The following is a 20,452-nucleotide window of genomic DNA, read 5'->3' as shown; positions in this document are numbered from 1 at the left end:
ATAAGGAAAGAAGAATAATTATCTTTAAAGATTGATTCCCACCCTCCGTCCCCAGTTACTTAAGGAACTAAGTGAGTACATCTCCAGTTGCCCATGAAAGCATAACTTTGTTTTCCTCAGCTGAGGCAAGTGGTAGAGTATACAGGATAATGAAGTAATATGTAAAACGCAGGATGCACATAAAGGTATGTCTATTCTTTTACCTGGAGAAGCCACATGACTGGGACCTGAAGGGTTACTGATTACAGGGGCTGATTGTGAAGCACGAGGAACCCCATGTGTGTGGAGGCTGTAGGGTGAGAACACACAACTTATGTTATCATTTCTGAGTGACCTCACAGATTCTTTTGCTTGTGTTTGTTTTGCTTTTTGACAACTGCTTCTCCCACGTTCCTTGCAATTCTATTCTCGCACCTTCACTTTATTATTTGTATTTGATGGACCAGGATAATTCAGGCAAGGTTACCTTGTAAACTTGAATTGGCCACACACCATGTCGTCACCCAGCTGGCTATGAAGTGAATAATGGTACTGAAAGTAAACCTGAAGACCTTTCTTAGATCTATTTTAAGTCTGAGTCTGACCAACCATGGAAAATATTTGACATGAATTAATGTAGAGAAGTATAAAGTATTTATGACAGCTCCAAGGAAAATCATCTACTCTATGCAAGAGATATGTTTAGAGACCTCTCAGATAAACTTGCCTGGCTTGAGGGTGCACAGCACCATTTTAATCCTCTGAGAATATCTGTATTCCTGTTCTTTTTCTGCTGTCACTGTCAATCTGCTATATTTTTCACTATCCTATTAAAATATTACCATCTTCTTTATCGGTTCAATGTCCATATTTTAAAATATCTTCATTGTATGACCTATTCTGATCTAAGTAACTCCTCTGATATTTCTCTATATGGCTCCCACAGCAATTTCATTGTTAGCATATCTGTTTCTCCATACATTGTAAAACTATAAGCCTTAGGTATTTCTAAAACATAAAAAGGAGAATTAAGTCAGCCACAGAACAATGGGGCTGATTCTTCTGCTTTTTCTCTGGAAAAATCTTTCATTGCTTTTGGCGGAAATTTACCTAGAGGTTACAACCACAGGATGTAGCTTGGTCTCTTATTTGCCTTTTTGGGAAATCAATTAAGATTAATACAGGATAAAAGAAAAAAGCAATCTATTCATTATATAACACAGTTGTTTGTATGACTTGTTCCCTGCAAAGGAAATCTGTTGAATGCTTGCATTTTTGAATTCTTTTCTAATAGAACAACCAAAAAAGGCTTCTTACGGTGCAGCAGGAAAAAAGATCATTTTTATAGCTTTGCATTCTTAACATAGCATTTAAAGAACGGCATGAATTAGAGGAAAGGCGTGGAACACACAGGTAGTCAGTTTGAGATCATCGGCTCAAAAGTATCCTAGGATGGTAATGACCCAGAAGTATTTCCAGTTGTCTAGTGGTTTGTGGCATGCAGGAATGAGAAGTGTTTTCTTTCCATTTCCTGTTGGACAGGTGGCACTCTTAGCAGAGCCACTATTTGGAGTTGATAACTAAAGACATAAATAACATGACTATATCTTCTGGTCATCCTAGGACTATTTAGAGTTCCCCAAAACCTTGTAAGAGGCATGTCAGACATGCAGTAAAAGCATCTATGACTTCAACTGGGCACTGGCAGCATAGGTCTCATTTTGGATCATACAGTCCCACTTTATAGAAGAGGGTGGAAATTCTCCAAAACAATAGCCACAGCAAAGTCTGACCTCACTCTGAGGGAGATGGGAAGTCGGTGGGAGGACTAACCAGCTCCCTAGACAGAGAGGAATTTCCTTTCCCTGTCTCTCCACCAGGGGGCTGTCTGTGCCACCTTTCAGATTGGGGCCAAGGAAGTGATCTCAGTGTGACAGAAGGAAGAGTTAGACCTCCGGACACCAGTTTCCCTAACATAGGGCACACTTTCAATCTGAGTGTTATTTATTGGCTTAGCTGTGTTGGCAGTGGTTTGATTGGTTGGTCCGCTGGTTATGAGGTGTTAGGGAGGCAGTTTTTGTTTAGTTTTTAGGACTCTGCCTCTTCCTTTATCCTTAGCTTAATTTCTAGGCAGGGCATCCATGAAGCTGGTTTTTATTGCCAGCTCAAGAGTGACAATCATTTCCTGTGTTCCTATGTTACATTAAGTGCCTTATGTATATCATCCCAAATCCACTGCATCATTTAAATACAGGCACTAGAATATTAACGAAAACCATCATCACAGTTTCTGACTTTTTGCAGGACCTTAAACATTTCTCTTTCCATGAGTTTCCCCTTAATAATGTGTCAAGCCTCTCTTCCTGACCGGAATGTTGTGCTGTAGTGAATCTGCAGAACCCTTGAGATTCTAGGCGGAAGGAAGGTTCCATGGACATGTAAGTACAGCATATTCCCCTTAGTCTTCTAGGAGGCCAGAGTGAGTAAGACTGGGAAGAACTGGTAAGACTGGGAATCTGAGCATTGCCACTTAAATCTTAGAACATTTATTATGTTGACACATCCTGTTTTTTAGAGAGGAAAAAAACATAGTTTCTGCATTGGTAATATAAAGCATACCTTGTTAGGAACATGTTTTGTAAGACACATTTGGGTTTTCATTCTAGAGCATGTCAAACTTTGTACTTCAAAATATATCTAGTATGATTGTTAGTGATAACACATATAAAGGCTTTACATTGACTGTTTAATTTTCACAAGAAGTACTTATTTTAACCATAGGAAAACCAATCTGAATGACAAATAGTTCTTTAAAATAAGCCAGGGTGTAGCTATTCCAGAAAGTGCCAACTTCTTGCAAGAAGCAGGCATTGTAGGACAGCTGAGAATGATCACACATCCTAAATTCTAGCCTGATAGCAAGAGTCACATCTGAGATGTCAAAAACACATGATTGACTTTGAAAGGGGGTGGACTAACATATGTGGGACCATTTTCCTATTTGCAGTTATGAGGTTAAAGAACTTTGAAGGTCATTTTGCTTCTGAGAGGCATGTTGAACATTCTGTGCGGCTCTTTCACAGTAAACCCTCTTAAGAGCAGAAGACACATGGCTGTTAGTGTCTGCGTTTAGATCTAATCTCTCAAATAAATGCCCCCCTTTGCTGCATATCACTTCATCCAGTTTTAAACTAGGGCTTATGCAAGCACCAGCATTCTAAGGGTGAGTTATTGAAATCAGTTGCTATTTATGAGACACCACTGGCCCAGTAGGCAGGGTATTTGAAATTATGGTCATCGAAAAGAAATGATTGTTTTTTGAAAGCTAAATGCTTAAAATGCTTCTAGAGGAAAGTGGCGGGGCATATGTTCATTCCCTCTTAAAATCAGAGTTGTTGAGTTTGTTTTTAAACATTTTTATAAGTTCATGAGAAAAAAAGTATATAAATTCTAAGAACCAACACTGTATTCCCAGAAACATGACCCTCGCTGGCCTTGGGTCCACATATCATTGGACTCTGGGAGACACAGAGGCGCCTGTGACACTTCAGTGCTGCCGAGTTAGACGACAATTATTCTGGGAAAAGCAGAATTGAGTTCTTCTCTAGATGTCCCACCAGGGTTGGCCAAGGGCCACAAAGCAGGCTAATAAATTCCCACAGGATCCAGACACCAGGCAAAATTGCTCTAAGAAGTCAGTCACTGTCACCCATCTGTGGTTCTAAAACAAAAATGACAGGTCATCCTATGAGCGTCATGCCAATGAAACCCTCTCTTCTGGAGAAGCCCAGAAGAGAATTACCTTTTTTCGAATCAGAATTACCTTTTTTCTTGATGTTATCAGGTAAAGCCAGCTTCTTACTTTTTTTTAAACTGTATATTTCTGTGGTATGCATATTTGTACACCAAACTACCTGGCATTTGGAAATCACAGCACTATTCAGAGACAATTGAATAAAGAGAAATTTAATTTAAAATATCAAATCCTGCCAGCTATTTCTCAGACTTCTGATTTTATCAAAGGTTTGTCAGCCAATAAAGTGCATTCCAAGTGGTACAGGGGAGAAAGCTAGACTTCTAAAGAGTCCTGGAGTTTCAGTAATTTTTTGTTGTTGATATAGGAAATAATTTTTCTAATTTGTATTTTTTTGGTTCCAAATGTAAAGCTCCTCATGTTTACCTCTGTTTATGTCATTCTTGACATGTTTATCTAAATTATGTGTGCTCTGTGACTGATGAAATGTAAATCTGTGTAAATCTGGAATCTCTAGTCAAGATATCACAAGGACCTACTTCCCAGCCTACCTTTCCTTCTCTACCTGATAATGTTTGTACTTAAAATAACAACCTTCAAAGGTAACATGAAGAAATCCTGCTTTCACAGCTCCTACTTCTTGGGCTCCATAATAACTACTGATGGTTTGTTCATGAAAAATTTTAAAAATCAAAAGATCGCACTTGTCCCTGAATTGAAAAAAAAAGCACATTCTAAGAATAAACAGAAAAATGTTCTTCTTGGAAGTAAATAACAAAAGCCATAGTGTTTTGATTTGTCTTTTCTTCAGGATACATGGTAGAAGTCAGAGAACCTTTGATACTTTTATTTGGTGCAATAATCTGTTTCCAAGGCCACGCAACAACACAGTCAAGAATTTTGGTTCAAGTCAGGATGACATGGGTGGGGACAGAAGCTGTGGCAGTCATTCAGAAAATCCCATGGGCCCTGAGAAAAGGCAGGAGACAACATATTAAGTTTCTACTATATGTAGAAAATATTTTACATAAGTTTTGATAATAGCTAACATTAGCTGAACACAAACTTTGGGCCCTGAATTTTGCTGAGTATCTTTCATACAAGGACTTTTAATCAGCAGTCCTTGTGAGCTGGTATGATCATACATCCGTTTTATAGGTTATAGATGTGATTCTGAAGCACAAAGAGGCTGAGTAACTTGCCAAAGATCATACAATGTTAAGTAATGGCCCCCGGATTCAGTCTGCAGCCTGGCTTCTTAACCAATTATACTGTGATTTCATTTATTCTTCACAATTACACTGAAAAAGAAGGTATTATTCCCATTTTTCAGGTGAGGTATCTGAATCTGACCAGCTAAACAACTTGTGCAACAATCACTAAGCTTATAAGCAGCGGATTAGGGTTAGACTTAGATATTCGTCTGGCATCAAACCTGTGCTCTCCCTACACTACTGCATGGTTTCCACAGTCTCATCTGACCCTGGAATTTCCCTCCCTGGGACCGCTTAATTGTGAATTTCCGAAACTGATTCACCAAGAGCCTCATTGTCCATGCTTCTTAGGTGGCTTTGACCACATTCAGTGATATTAGGAAAGACTCCATTTCCCAAGATTGCTCAGAAAATCAGATGCTATAACACATGTTGAAAGTGAAAACCCATCTGTGAGAAAGAAGCATCTTTTCTATTAGTAAAAAAGATGAAATTGACAGCAGTGCTATATGTCTTCTCAAAATCCTTTTATTTTCTCATTTTGGAATGAATAGATGTTGTTCATGGGCTGGGAATGGGGAAGAATGTGATTTTTAAAAATAGAGCATAATCAAAGTCATAAATAGAGCATAAAAGGAAGTGCTCCCTTTGGCTTTATGCCATTTCAACTAAATGTAATTCAGGGAACTTTCTTATTAAGTAGTGAATCAGCACCCAGCATAGCTTGCTACTAAACCAACAATTACTTGAGGCATTTCAACAAGAATAATTCTAAACAGAATAATGCTGAGGGAGTCACAAGTTTTCAGTATTTCAAACTTCACTCTAAAAAGTAGTTACCCCTGGAATACTGGAGTGTCATGGTGCCAGTCTCAGTCAGGATAGCAGTCAAGGGCATGAGGCAGCAAACCTTTCCCACCTCAAAGATTCCTTGGTGGAAGATTTCTCAACAGATGTTTCCATCAAAGACTTCCCAGCAAGGACATTTTTAAACCCTACATTTTTTCCAGTGGCTTTTTTTCCTTTTAAATATCATTGTTATTTTGAAAAAAAATCCTGAGGAACTAGCGTGATAGATTCTAAACATAGGTTTTGAACAATCTCATCACCAACTTCAAAAAAAGAAGAGGTAAGCTTCCAGGATAATTGTAAAAACTCATTACATTTGCAGAACTTTATTACTTTAATTTAAAATCATAGAGCCCTAATAAGGTAACAATTACGGGGACTTACCATATACTAGGTACCACTCTAAGCGTAAGTATTAACTTCCTGTTGTCACCACAAAATGATGGAAGTATGATGTAGGTACTATTATCATCCCACTTTAAGATGAGGAAACTGAGATAAAGAAAAGTTAAGAAAATTTTGTAACATGGTAGAGGTAGGTCTCAGGACCAGCAGTCACACTCCATGGCTGTCCTCTAATCCCAAGACTGTACTCCCTCCCCTGATTGCAAGAAGATTCAGGTCACAGATAAAAGGAACTGCTCCTCAGAAGTGATGAGTTTTACATGTCTCAGAGATAACTCTAAACCTTCTAAATCAAAGTAAGAAATATTGAAACATCTTAGAGTTTGGTAGCTCCAAGCAATAGACATTTTTAAACAGGGTACATGGGGAAAAGCTGTAGTTTTATTCTCTATCAGCCTATTTGCTTATTTTTATTTTATTTTATTTTATTTTTGAGACGGAGTTTCACTCTTGTTACCCAGGCTGGAGTGCAATGGCGCGATCTCAGCTCACCGCAACCTCCGCCTCCTGGGTTCAGGCAATTCTCCTGCCTCAGCCTCCCAAGTAGCTGGGATTACAGGTGCGTGCCACCATGCCCAGCTAAATTTTTGTATTTTGAGTAGAGACGGGGTTTCACCATGTTGACCAGGATGGTCTCGATCTCTTGACCTCGTGATCCACCCGCCTTGGCCTCCCAAAGTGCTGGGATTACAGGCTTGAGCCACTGCGCCCAGCCAGCCTATTTGCTTATTAGAACTCAGTAATGGCAAAGGGAAGCTCAACATTTTGCTGGGTTTCACTAAACAAATTCCCACAATGCTCTAGACCAAATACCTGAAACACCCACCGCTTCCAGCCAGCTAGTATTGTATATTACCAGAGTTATGCTCATTTATACCTGGCAAACAAACGAAGAACAGAATAGTGACGAGAGAAACCTTCAAATTTCGGTAACAATAATGCAGAAAATAAGGTTCCTTCCAATTTTTAAATGAAAAAGAAGACATGCTATTTTTTTAATTTAGAAAAAGCAAAAGGTAAACACTTTTAAAAAATGAACTTCACATATGATTAGATGACATAAGGTGTGTAAACCTTGAGCCCACAAGAAGTACATTTGTAGTGGTTAAGAGTGCGGATTCTAGGGCCAGACTGCCTGTCTCTGAGTTCCAGGCCTGCCTCCTGCTTACTGGGAGACTTTTGACAAAGTATTCAGTCACCCTGTGCTTCAGTACCTCAGCTGTGAAATGGAGACAATAATAGGTGTACTTCACAAGTTGTTATGAAGATTAAGTGAAACGGTGTGCATTATGTGTATAAAACAGTGCCTGGCACAGAGAAAGTATTCCACACATGCTAGCTATTCTTCTTCTTCTAAGGGGCACTCAATACACAGTAACTAGTATTTCAAAAACTTCCGATGAGGAGAACACAATACAACAAGTTATTTTGTGTTCTCTGTTAATATGAATCCTAGTTTGAGACCCACCACAACTAAAACAGAAAAAGTAGGAGTATCGCTATAAATCTCACATTGAATCTATTCCCAGGAGTCATTAATTGAGAGAGCTTTGTTTCTTCTCTTTTTCCTTCTTAATGAAGTTTATATGTTTACATTCCTCTGTATTCAGCCTGTTTGTCCATTTTTTCCTGCTTTGTGTTCATCCATTGTGCTAACATTGTTTTCGTGATAGACAAAGATGAGACCAGATTCAGAAAGACTGCTTCAGTATTTTTATAAAATAAACTTAACATCAGCTTTGAGCCTCTACTATAAAGACACTATGTTCAGTTCAAAGTACCAATATTATGTAATGAACTTAGCAATGTGAAGAGAACTCTTCTGGAGAAATGTTTGTAAACTGAACATATTCTCTAAACAGGATAGTTGGTATCCTCAGTAAGGTCCTGGTAGGATAGTTGAAGCTTAAATAGGCCTATTACACCGAAAGTGGAGCAGTTGGCAACCCTATCCCTGAGACTACCCCACTTCAGACCTGCAACAGTTGGGCTGACCTAGGAGGGCACAGCTCACAGCTGTCCTTATCCCTCCTTTCCACACTGTCCTAGGACAAAGGGTCAGCAACCTGGCCTTTTTAGAGTAATTGATCCCTTGCCTGAGAAGCATGATCACTTTCCAAAAACAGAAAGACTGAAACCTCTGCCTGAACAGAGCAAACTCCGAGCTCAGGGCAAGTGATGAAAAACAATTCTAAGAAGCTGAGCCACCGATACAGGGAGGAACTTAATATTCCAGCTGCCTTTCAAACCCAGGGAATTTTTGTGGTTTTCTGGTACTTCTAGAATCCTTCTGAGTCAGAAGGAGAAGTCAGGACTCATCTTGAAGATTAAAAAAATCAAAGCAAGCTGAGATTCTGGAAAATTTATCTGAATCCAGAATAGCTCGTGTGTCAAACACAATTAAATTGATTTAGTTTTGCTTTCCTTTTGTGCCATTTAATTACATCAAAAACAAAACAAAACTAGGTCTCTTTCTGCACTGAAAACTGTTAGTTCTTTTTTTCTCTTAGCAAGTCTAAGACTGATAAAGAGATGTTCACAAAACAATTTTCCAGAGTTAAGAATCTCTAAGGAATTGGTTGAACTAATATAAAGTACTAATTTAAGGTATCATTCCAGTCTTTCCACAATTAGGTCTTTGGCTTGGAGTTTTGTTCTTGTTTTTGTTTTTTTAATTCACACTCAGCGTCTGTTGGTTGTGACTGGACCACTTATTACTCCTTATTAAATGGTGCAGATCATAATTCTTCATGTAAGTCCAATATGGGCTAGATTTTGAATTATACATTATGAAATACCCACTGAAATGTCATAACTCATTGTGGGCAGTATTACTGAAATAAAGAGCAATGCTAGATATATTACTTAGAAATTTTAATTTTATGTTAAATGAACTAATACGATTTCCTTTATATACAGCACTTTAGTATAAGCAAACTATGCCCTTCATAGTATTGTAACATATAGCTTTCCACCTTTTGTTCCTGGTATAAAATTAAGATTTCCCCACCTCAGAGATGGTCCTACCTTAGAGATTCTGATTTACTAGGTGCATGTGGGGCCTAGGTATTTGTTTTTGTAACATACAACCCAGGTGATTTTGATGCTAGTGGGCTGTGAACTACACTTTGAAAAACACTTTTCTAACATGCAAACCACTAAGTCAACTTGATTCTTTAAAACCCATAAATAGTTTTCCTGTTTATCCAGTCAGGGACAGCCAGGCTTGTAAACTGCACCTGCTTCCACAGTCTTAGTGCCCAGTCTAAAAGGAACAGACGCTGAAGCACCCATCTTGCCGATTTTATTTCAAACGTCCAAGAGATGGCAGCAAACTCTCTTTCCCGCTCAGTGCTTCATAGGCAGCCATTCTAAAGTTTGCTGCGTTACAATTTGCTTTGAATTTTTTTTAAAAAAGACTAAAGGGGGCCTTGAGATGTGATTTTTATCTGACTCCCTGCCTTTATTCAAGAATGAGTATAAATGTTTCTAGGAATGGAATAGAATGATACATTTTTATTATCTAGAAAAAGGATTGAATTTCCTTGGCTGTTTTTTCTTATCTCTGGGGCAAATGATTGTATGACTTCCCTTGATTGTAGGGCCCTAGACTCTGTTATCTTCAAATCCAAAATGTTCTTACTAATAACTAGCTTAAACCTATCTGGCAGTAATCTAAACATTCTTATTTTGGGATCTAGGCTAAAGGAAAATTTTGAAGCACTTGGAATGCTTATTAGCTTTTTAAAATGAAAATAAATATGATTATAAAATTTTCAAAAGAAAAAGGAAGTTCATTCACTTTATGCATCATAGGGAAAAAGCCCAATATTTTTGTTTAACTTCAACATTAATCTTAACAAACAGAGTAGTACGTCGACAAAATGCAGTATTAGTCAGAGGCTGCTTACATGTTAGAAGAGTGTACAGAACAAAGAAACAGGAAGGCCCACTTGGTGACAGCTTTGATCCTAAAAAGCACACTGTTTTCAAAACTTCGACACGGCAGCCAGGCGCGGTGGCTCAGTCCTATAATACCAGCACTTTGGGAGCCCGAGGCCAGTGGATCACGAGGTCAAGAGATCAAGACCATCCTGGTCAACAAGGTGAAACCCCGTCTCTCCTAAAGATACAAAAAATTAGCTGGGCATGGTGGCGCGCGCCTGTAGTCCCAGCTACTCGGGAAGCTGAGGCAGGAGAATTGCTTGAACCAAGGAGGCAGAGGTTGTGGTGAGCCGAGATCGCGCCACTGCACTCTAGCATGGGTAACAAGAGCGAAACACCGTCTCAAAAAAAAAAAAAAAAAAATATATATATATATATATATATGTTTGTACATTTACCAGTGAGAGGAGAAAACACTAATGCGAAAGCCGATATTTATGAATAAAGGGGTAATGCTGGAGTGCTGGAGCCTGGGTCACAGCACAGGTTTGATGCCGGGTGGTCAGGTGGTCAATGAATGACTGATCTATTCATTGTATTTTTAAGGGAAATTTCCTGCATTAACCTTTCTAATACTGAAATAGACAAGATTCAGAATGAAACTGAGAAAAATAACCATTAACTGAGGAACCTGCACACCACTACCAGAGAACATGTAACGGTATCTAAGACACAGATTAAAACAGATTTGAGACCAACTTTTTTACTAGTATCAGTTGGAAATCTTTCTGCAAATATGTAAGCTCTGGACGTGTCTTTTTCCATCCTTTCCCCAGCAGATTTTTTATTTTTTGTTTTTTAATGGATAATTGCTTAGGAACTTAGACATGCATATGACTGAAGGGTCTCTCTTTTTCTCTCTTGGTCTCAAATGTGCATTTATGAGGACCTAGCCATTTTAGTATTTTTAGAAGCTACTTTTTATCTTAGGCTAACATTATATGTTCAAAGCAGTTAAGAGGGCTGATTTGGTATTTTAGCTAACTCACAATGTTTTTGTAAATTCATCAATACATTTGCATGAATCAATACTGAAAGTGAAAAAAAATTGTTTAACAATTGTAATAGTCAATAAATACCTAACATCAAATCAAAATGAAGGCAAACTTTGGAATGGGAAGAAGTCAAGAGAATACTAAAGAATAAGATCCTTTTAATAAATGTGTGGTCTACATGGCAAAACTTGCCGTAGTATTAATGTACAATGTTATCTCTAGACAATTATACACTGCAGTTTGATGAATGCATTAAGAAAGCTATGCCCCAGCCTGGGGAGAAATGCCAAATGTGGGTGAAGGGGAGAAGGAAAGAAAAGCACACTGCCATGTGTGTTCCTACGCAACTGTCTTGCATGCTCTGCTCATGTACCCCAAAACCTAAAATCCAATAAAAAATTAAAAAGAAAAAAACAAAAAAAAACCACACACACACAAAAAAAGAAAGCTATGCCAATAAAAACCAGTTGTAATAGCATCTAAAGCCATGGGCAAAATTCACTATTTGGTCTCTAATTTCAAAAGTTTAATAAGTAGACGCACATTCCAATCACAAGGCATCCTTTTAACGATTAATGACAGACTACAAATATATCTGGAATTAGTGTTTTCAGTTGAGGCAAATGCTCCTTATTCTGAAGAATGTAGCTGGAATACTTCTGATAAAAGATGTTTCTTAATTTTCCCATTTGTATTTGAAAAGCACAGGATTGTGACCATCATTGTAAACTCTGCTTCAATCCATGTTTCTCCTGGTGGTGTTTATTCCAGCAAAACAATCATACATTTGAAAATCCCACCTAGTTTATGGCATCTCTGTGTCTCTAAAATGGAATAACACATAAAATTATTGTGTAAATTCCCTCAAACAGGAAAGATATCATTAAATAAAACTTACCACTTGGACCAGAGAGATACTAAAGTGATGAGGGAATTGAACAATTCTGTGCTTAAGAAAATAAGTTGTTGATGCCTTTTCTGATGAAGAGTTGGATTTATGATTCCTAATTTTATTTTTATTTATTCATTTATTTTGTTTTTGAGATAGAATCTCACTCTGTCACCCAGGCTGCGGTGCAGGGGCACCATCTCAGCTCACTGCAACCTCTGCCTCCCGGGTTCAAGTGATTATGAACCCCAATTTTAAACATCACTCTGGGGCCATGTTTTTGATGAGAAAAACATAAATATGATAGGCAGTAGATCTTACATTTCTCAAAGAACTGTTAAACAATTTCCCTAGGGCCTAGGAAATTAATCCAAGGATCTATTTAATAAGCTTAGAAACAGTTGCAAAGGCCAAGTCAGTCACTTTCCTCCTCCTGTATTCTGCACATCCTCGTGAAATTATGTTGTCACACGTTGTATAGTTGCTGATGTGTCTTCATCTTGCCATTAACTAGCTTTGAATTGTCATTTATTTTTAATGTAATTATAAGTTATGACAGAGGATGCTTCCAAACAGATCAGTGGGAAGTTTTGAGAATGTTATTGTGCAGAGGCCAAATCAAGGTTATTACATGGTATGCACACACTTCTTAAGAATACTTGTTTTTAAAGTCATAACTGATAAAAATTTTCTCTAAAAAAGGCAAAAGGCATTTTAGTTGGGAAATAATTTTGTTTAAGGGCTGCTAGCTCTACTTCAAATAGCGGGCACATAATTAAAATGGAATATAATATAAAAAATGTTAGTTTTTATGCTGATGATGACTCTTGAAATAAATTAATTGCTTACCATGTGCCAGGTACTGACATTTTTCTCTACAAAAACTTCCCACATCCTGGGTGCAGTAGCTCACCGCAATTCCAGCAATTTGAGAGGTTGAAGTGAGAAGAGGTCTTGAGCTTGGGAGGTTAAATTTGCAATGAGCTCTGATAGCACCACTGCTCCCCAGCCTGGGTAATAGAGCAAGACCCTGTCTCACAAAAACAAAAGCCCCCAAAGCTCCCACCAGGTCAAATGATCATTTATTTTAAACAAGGTCAACATCCTTTGTTTATTGTGAAAATTACTTTTTTCTTTGTAGAAACTGATGCAATCTGAACTTTTCATTTATATTATTCACTTTTTCTATCGTGGGAATCTAAATGAATGGCGTTTACTATTTAAATATTTTGAGGAAAGAGAAAACTTCAGAAAGTATTTTGAAATGTGTTTAACATTTATTTTTTTTTGTTTGGACCAATTAAAGTTTTATAAAAGTAAACTTAAGTAAGGCTGTTTTCCCAAAATTATAAAAAATTAAAACAGCAATCCCAGCCACTTCAATAGAACACAGTCTATATTGACACAGGTATTTTCACAGGCTCTAACTTGTAGAGTGACATACTTCTTTTTTGAGAATAAAGAAAGATAAAAGGGTGAAAATTGCTGGGATAGTAGTTTTTTTCTGTTAACAGAGTTAATGCCTTAAAATACATTATTTAAATAAAATTTTATTACCGATAGCTTTACTTCTCCAACTTCCCTATACAAGCACATACTGCTGTGCAACCTAGAGTAAATTACCTAATTTGTGTGCCTCACTTTCCTTATTTGCAAAATGGAGACTATAAGGTTGCTGAGAGGATTAATTGACGTAACAAACACTGTGTTTAGAACTGTAGTTGGTATAGAGTAAAAGTTTTATACATTTTAGTTATTATTTTCATTGTTTCAAAGATGAAAGAGACAACAAAAATATATACACACATTCCTCCCTCATATTGGTCTTCTTGACCTTAAACTGAGTATCGTTATTTTTATTCTTTTATAACAGAAGGTTAAAAAAAAAATCAAGAAGTGTATATTTTGGCCCACTCAGACCTAGCAGGGAGATGAGGTCAGTGGCAATGTTTCTGGCCAGCCCAGCTGCCTGTGTTCTGACGACAAGAGCGCAGCCAGGCTTGGCACAGTGGCCCCGGAGGCGTGCACTGCTAATGCCACTTCAAAGGCAAGTCTCCCTCCTATTTTTATCCCAGGTCACCAGGCTGCCTATGCAGTTGCCTCTTGAACAAAAGGTCCTGCCAGGTCTCTGACACCTTTAGGGCCACACAGTCTCTTCCCACAATAACAAAAATAATCTCCATTTGTTGGGCTACGTGGCATTCCATTTATAAACATAATCTTTACTCTGCCCATAATCTTGAAACTGTAGGCAGCATTACTCCCATCTTACAACCAAGGAAAGTAAGGCCGGGAGAGGTTGAATTGCAGGGGTAACAAAAGACAAAGGCAGAACTTTCAGGTCAGTGTAACATCCAAGTTTCCATTCCTTCCAGTATTAGATGCTAGCCTCCATTTTCATTTACAAGCCTTATGCTTTCTCACAAAGAGATTTCCTTTAAGCAGCAAGTAAAACTTTTTATTTAGAAATCTATTGTTTTGGAAGAGAAAATTTAATCTAGAAGTTAATCTAAGATGACTAATCAGTAGCTGAACCAAGATGATGGGCTACAAAACCCTATCTCTTATTTTGATGTCAGAGTATATCCATTGCATTCATGAAACTAGTTATTTTACTTTATGTTTTTGAGATGAAGCTTCATTCCTGTCGCCCAGGCTGGAGTGCAATGGCATGATCTGGGCTCACTGCAACCTCTGCCTCCAGGGTTCCAGCAATTCTCCTGGATTCAGCCTCCCAAGTATCTGGGATTATAGGCATGCAACACCACGCCTGACTAATTTTGTGTTTTTATCAGAGATGAGGTTTCACCATGTTGGCCAGGCTGGTTACAAACTCTTTACCTCAGGTGATCCACGCACTCAGCCTCCCAAAGTGTTGGGATTACAGGCATGAGCCACTGTGCCAGGCCCATGAAACTATTTAAATGACATGTGATTACCTGGCCACTTTTCTATTCAAAAATATGGTTTATTAGTTCTGATTCTCTGCCTTATTCTTGGCAGACAGAGTAATACTGGGAAATTCTGCTGAAAGAAATAGAAACTCTCTTTCATTTTCTAGGTAAGAGAGTCCTACAACAGAATTTCCAAAAATTCCACTTGGTGGAAGTAAACTTAAAATCCACTTTAAGAAGGCAAGAGTTAAGTAATGAAGATGAGATTATTTTATTGAGACTCGAACAAAATAACCTTGAAAGTGTTTTTGTCCTCTAACTTCAAGCTTGATTGTATTTAAATCACCTTAAGGGAGTATTTGTTTTCTATTTAAAGACCTTTAGGTAAAGGGATTCTATATCTCTATCCAAATTTTTTTCCAGTGTTGAACTGTTACTAGTGTCAAGAAAATTGTCATTGAAGGCTCATTAGAGCTGGGAGTGACTCTAAGAGATTAGTTAGTGGAGGCTGCCATTTCCTCACACCTACTTGCAGTCTCGTGATAAATGGTAAATCAACTTTCAGCTGGCTCTTCTTCAATCCTGACTAATTCCGATCTCCTTTATCTTTTTCTTTTTAGATCTTATTTATTGCATCTTACAAAGTATTTCAGGTTCTCTTTAGGGTTCAAGCCTAATTTTCTAAGACTTTTCTAGATTGTGAAATTAAAGCAGTTTGAAACTCTTAAACTTCCACTGACCTAAATGCAAATTATTTGTTTGGGTGTTAAAAATCTTCCACCTGTTTAGAAAAATTGAACTGTTTATAAATATTGGCTAATTCTATCTGTTTTGTTGAACATGACTTGGGGTGCATATTGGTTTGCATATATCGGAGGTGGTGGGGATACTTCTGTTTGTGCCCCTTGCCACCTGTAACTGATGTGTGAGAGGGGTTACATCTCGTGAACTGACCTAACATTCTGGTGAAGATAACCAACCTTTCAGTTTATGACAGCCTGATGTAGAAATTATCATTCATTCATTCAACAAGTACTTACTAAGCACCTACTATTCTGCTGCCAAATGCTTTTCTAGGGATGCCTTAAGAAAACAAAAACCTTTACCCTTAGATGAACCTTAATTTCTAGTGGAGAGAGAAAAATAAGCAAAATGATTAAGTAGAACATTTATTATGTTAGATTAGTGTAAGTCTAAGGGAAGGATTAAAGCAGGGGAGAAAAGCAGGGAATTGCCAAGCTGAGTGATCATATAATATTAGAGTAAGGCCTGAAGAAAACAAGTTGGGATTCATGCTGGTACTTGGAGTATTGTGTTCCAGACAGAGGATTAGCACATACAAAGATCCTGAGGCATGAGTGTACCTGGTGTTTTCAAGGAATAGAAAAGAGGCCAGTGTGGCTGGAGCAAAGAAAGAGGAAGAGAACCTGAAGGAGATGAGGTCAGATAATGCAAGAAGCCAGTTGGCAGATTTTGTGGGGTCTTGTAGGTCAATGAAAGGACTTTGGTTTTTTTCTTTCTTGAAATGAAAAGTCATGGGAGGGTTTTAATCAGTGGACTGAATGACATAATCTGACTTGAGTTTTAATTGGATAGTTTTGGCTGACATGTTAAGAATAAACTAAAGAAAGCAAAAATGAAGCTAGGAAAATCAAATAGGGGATAGTAGCAATAATCCAGGTGAAAATTTTTGGTGGCTTAGTGCAGGATGCTACCAGTGGAGGTTGATAAGACTTGGGCGGATAGAGGATGTATTTTGAAGTCAGTGCTGACAGATCAGCTGTAGAGTGTGAGATGGACAGCAGTCAACACTGATTCCCAAAATCTTAGCCTGAGCAAATGGAAAAATAGGGAATACCTTGTGCTTCCTGAATGGTTTCCTCTATTTGTGCACCCCTTCTAGGAGCTCTGCTTTTCAGAAATTCTAATCAATGATTAAAAAGGCAAAAGAAATACCTTTTATTCCTCTTTGCTTTTCTTGGACCTCCCGGAATCTGTATGTGATAAAGTATTTGTGATAAGTATTTTCTGATCATGTGATTAAGAGAGAAAAGAGCCAAATGATTTGAAATCATATTTACCAGTCTAAGCTCTTTTCCCTACAGTGCAAGTGTAAGCAGCATTTCAGCCAAGAGAATTTTTTCGCTTTTCAGAGTTTATGGTATAAAATAATTTAAACTTCAAAACATACATCACATTCATCTTCTTTGGCTTTTAGGAGTGTTTACATTGCTTTAAAATTCACTCCTTTGTCCTAAGTAAACCTCAGATGACACTTTTTTTAGCATGTCAAGTATTCCCTGCCAGTTACTAGACAGTCTAACAAGGAAGCTAACTGAGTGTTTTATTAACAAGCTGTGCGGATAAATCAACATTTAATTGACATGAAAAGATGGCTTACGTTAAGCTGAGAAAGACCCTCAGCTCCTCTGAGCTTTAATTCTGCAGGCAGAGCCCCAGGTACCTCACTTTCACGTAGCGGAAGTGCATCTAAATGTGATGCGTTGTATTCCCTATTCCCTGGTCACCTGCCTGTTCTTGCGACAAATGCCAAAATGCCAGTATGCATTAAGCCAAATTTAATCAAAACTTAAATGACTTTTTCCAAAATTTCTAAGATCTCGCTCTATTTAGATTACATAGTTTTGAATCTTTTTTTGAAAAAGATATTCTCTCAGAACAATATTGTTGCAAGCATAGTCCAATTAGATTTAGGAACTCTGGTATGAGACTGCCTGCCTGGGTTCAATTTTCCACCCCAACACTTATTAGCTTTCTACCCTTGGAGAAATTACTTACCTTCTTCAAGTCTCATTGTCCTCTGGAAAATAGGAATAATAATAATGCCTTTGCTTCATGGGGTTGTGACAATTACATGAAACACTCCGTATAATGCAATTGGCCCCCACTGCCTGGCACACAGTAAGCAATCTATTAATATTGGCTATTTTTAAAGGCAGAGGTAGCAAAATGCCTCCTTAGTGTCAAGCCGTTTTGTGGGACTATGTAACACCAGATGACTCATGAGTTCAGTGGGAATCCTGCATGCATTATATTGGGTCAGCTCCTTAGCTGTGTGCTTGGTGTGTGCTCACATGGGTTGAACAATTAAAGACAGAATGCTCTAAATGCACACAGACTGAATGTTCCACATGTAGTTTTAAGTATACCGTCTGCCAGATGACACAGTTCCTCGATCATTTTGAATGACATCTTCACTCATCATGTGGCCTTGTGTTTATGTACACACATCTGCTTAAGAAAATCAAGATATTATACCCACATTAGCCTTGCCCAACAAACTGGAGGAAGAAGGATGTGGAGAACTTGAGAGAATAAATGACATAGGTATTATTTCTCCTTAGTTTGAAAAATAACACACAGCAACAGGATAGTAAAGATATTCAAGGAGTGGAAGAAACTGGGGATGTTTGAAGGAATGGCTGCTTAGAAGCAGAAGTAGAAGTGATCTATTTTAGCAGAACCACTGGGGTAAAGCCATGGGAAGCAGTGTTTGATTCAATGTAAGAAAGGAGTTCCCAAAATCTAGAGCCTAAGGACTGAGCAAGGTGCTCTGGAAACAAGTAAGCCCTCTTCTCTAGAGCAACGCTTGAGTGAGGAATAAGATTTCAACTTTATTTGGAGTTGTTAGAGAAATTTCTTGGAGTTGATTTGAGGGAAAAAAATGTCCATTTTTAACTTACATTTTACTCTAAAAAGAAAAATGAGAGAGTTTTGTGCTGTACTGAAAATGAGATGACATGGTATTAAAGTTTTATCCAAGGCCCCCAATAGAAGAGATGGTGCACACTGAAGGGAGAGTCTGGATTCAAATACAGGCTTTACAAAGAAAAGAGTAGCAGATGACTTCCATGATTCTTGAACCCTTCAGCCATGTCCAAGTGATTAAAAGGAGTTGGATTATGGCAAGGAGAGAGGATTTCATGAAAAGGAATTCTAGAGCGCTGAAGATGTGTGTGCTTGGAGTACGTGGTGTGGAGGGATTTTCACCTACTCACCTCAAGCTGTGTATGAGAAGAGTTTCAAAGTGTCTTCTCACAGAACTTCATGGGAGACACTTGCGTGAGGATGGGTAGGAGGTTAGAGTGAGGTCTGATTCCCACTCAGGAAATTTGGAAGGTGAAGGACAGGATGACAAATTGTTTTGGTCAAGAACTAGGAAATTTTCTCCTGCATCCCCACAGGCAAATGATGTGAGTGTTCCTCAAGGATCAGGCCAGGAGCAAGGGAGAGCTGGATGGGGTCAACCTGGGGCCTCTCTGAGGGGGCAGATGGATCCTGGTACACACTGTAAGTAGACAGCTTCCTAAGAGAGCCCAGGATGAGTCCAAAGTCAACCCCTAGAACAGAGAAGAATTAGTATAAATCAAGGACTGGAGGCAAGATGTCCCCAATGATGGGAATCTTTCAATATCCCACAAAAATGCCCCTCTCTGGGCCTGTCTGGCCCCAAGAGTAAGAGGCCAGAATATGATGTTGCCAAATCAAGTAAAAACTTCCTTCTGCTCTTTCTTTTCTACTCTTTTTTTTCCCTCCAACTCCAGGGGCCGGAAGGCAGAGTTAGTGACCTGAGAGAGGAAGCAGAGTGAAGAAGGCAAGCAGACTCCTTCCCTGAGTAAGGCAACCTTTCTGAAACAGGCCCCAGCTAGGGAAGGAGAAGAGATTTAACTTTAATAAAGTTGAATTGCAGTTTGTTATTTCAGGGCATTGAATCAACTATTTCAAAATAAGACTGGTTTGGGTAACTTAAGGTAACCATTGAACTATTCCTAAAAGTAAGCAAAATGTCCCAGGATCTGCTAAGTTTTCTTCCAGTGGCAATGGAAAACTTTTTTTTTTTTTTAATTAAAAAGCTTAAAAGGTAGTGGAAGGCAAGAAAAAAAAAAGAAGGAATTTGATGCCACACCATGGGTAAAGCTAATTTAGCTTCTTGGTTACAGTTAAAGGCTCTTATATAAAAAAAATTAAATTCCCTTGATAATGATACAACCCATGGTAAAATGACAGCTCAGGACCTAATCCATGCCATGCTAGGATTCTAGTCTCAGACCTTCAAATTCCAAAACTAAAGAAACGCCTCTGTTACTCTCAGGTTTCTTTAGTCATTTCTGGCTCATGGTATATCACATGGCTTCATTCAACCAGCCAAGAAGAGAAAAGCAGGAGCCTTGGAACTGAGATGGAGAGAAGGAAACAGCACCAAAGAACACTATGAAAATTGCTTTGGGGAAATACATTAAAATTAGAAGTATGGTTGCAAGTAACAGTTAGAGGCCTGCAATATTTTGGGCACAAGCAGAAACAATATTGTACCTATGGAATGATTTATTTCTATCCCAGTTGGATGGCTAACCTAAAACAGTTTATTATTTTATCCTCTATTACTAGCACTTGAAAGAGTGTGAAGGTATGTTTGTCAGTCTGGGGAAATGTGGAAGAACAATGGTCATTGTGCTCGTTGAGCTGATTGCTCTTCTTTCCTCATGACTGACACTGCTGTTACATTT

The 20,452-nt window shown here is 38.2% G+C and overlaps 1 protein-coding gene across 3 annotated transcripts in view; it reads left to right on the top strand.

Annotated features, from left to right (window-relative positions):
- SYNPO2 (synaptopodin 2) overlaps nucleotides 1-20,452 on the top strand; it is a 172,065-nt gene that overhangs the window by 143,520 nt on the left and 8,093 nt on the right. Inside the window, exon 5 of one of the 3 annotated variants that reach the window (XM_008992769.6) lies at nucleotides 4,227-4,414. The exons of the other annotated variants lie outside the window; for them this stretch is intronic. Within the exon in view, the coding sequence (XP_008991017.3) occupies nucleotides 4,227-4,302 (76 nt within the window). The 3' untranslated portion in view covers nucleotides 4,303-4,414. Of the gene's footprint in view, nucleotides 1-4,226; nucleotides 4,415-20,452 lie in introns of those variants that run through there. 3 annotated transcript variants of the gene reach the window in all.

This window comes from Callithrix jacchus, chromosome 3, assembly GCF_049354715.1.
Source record: "Callithrix jacchus isolate 240 chromosome 3, calJac240_pri, whole genome shotgun sequence".
Lineage (NCBI taxonomy): Eukaryota > Metazoa > Chordata > Mammalia > Primates > Cebidae > Callithrix > Callithrix jacchus.
This window is presented reverse-complemented; position numbering and strand designations above follow the sequence as displayed.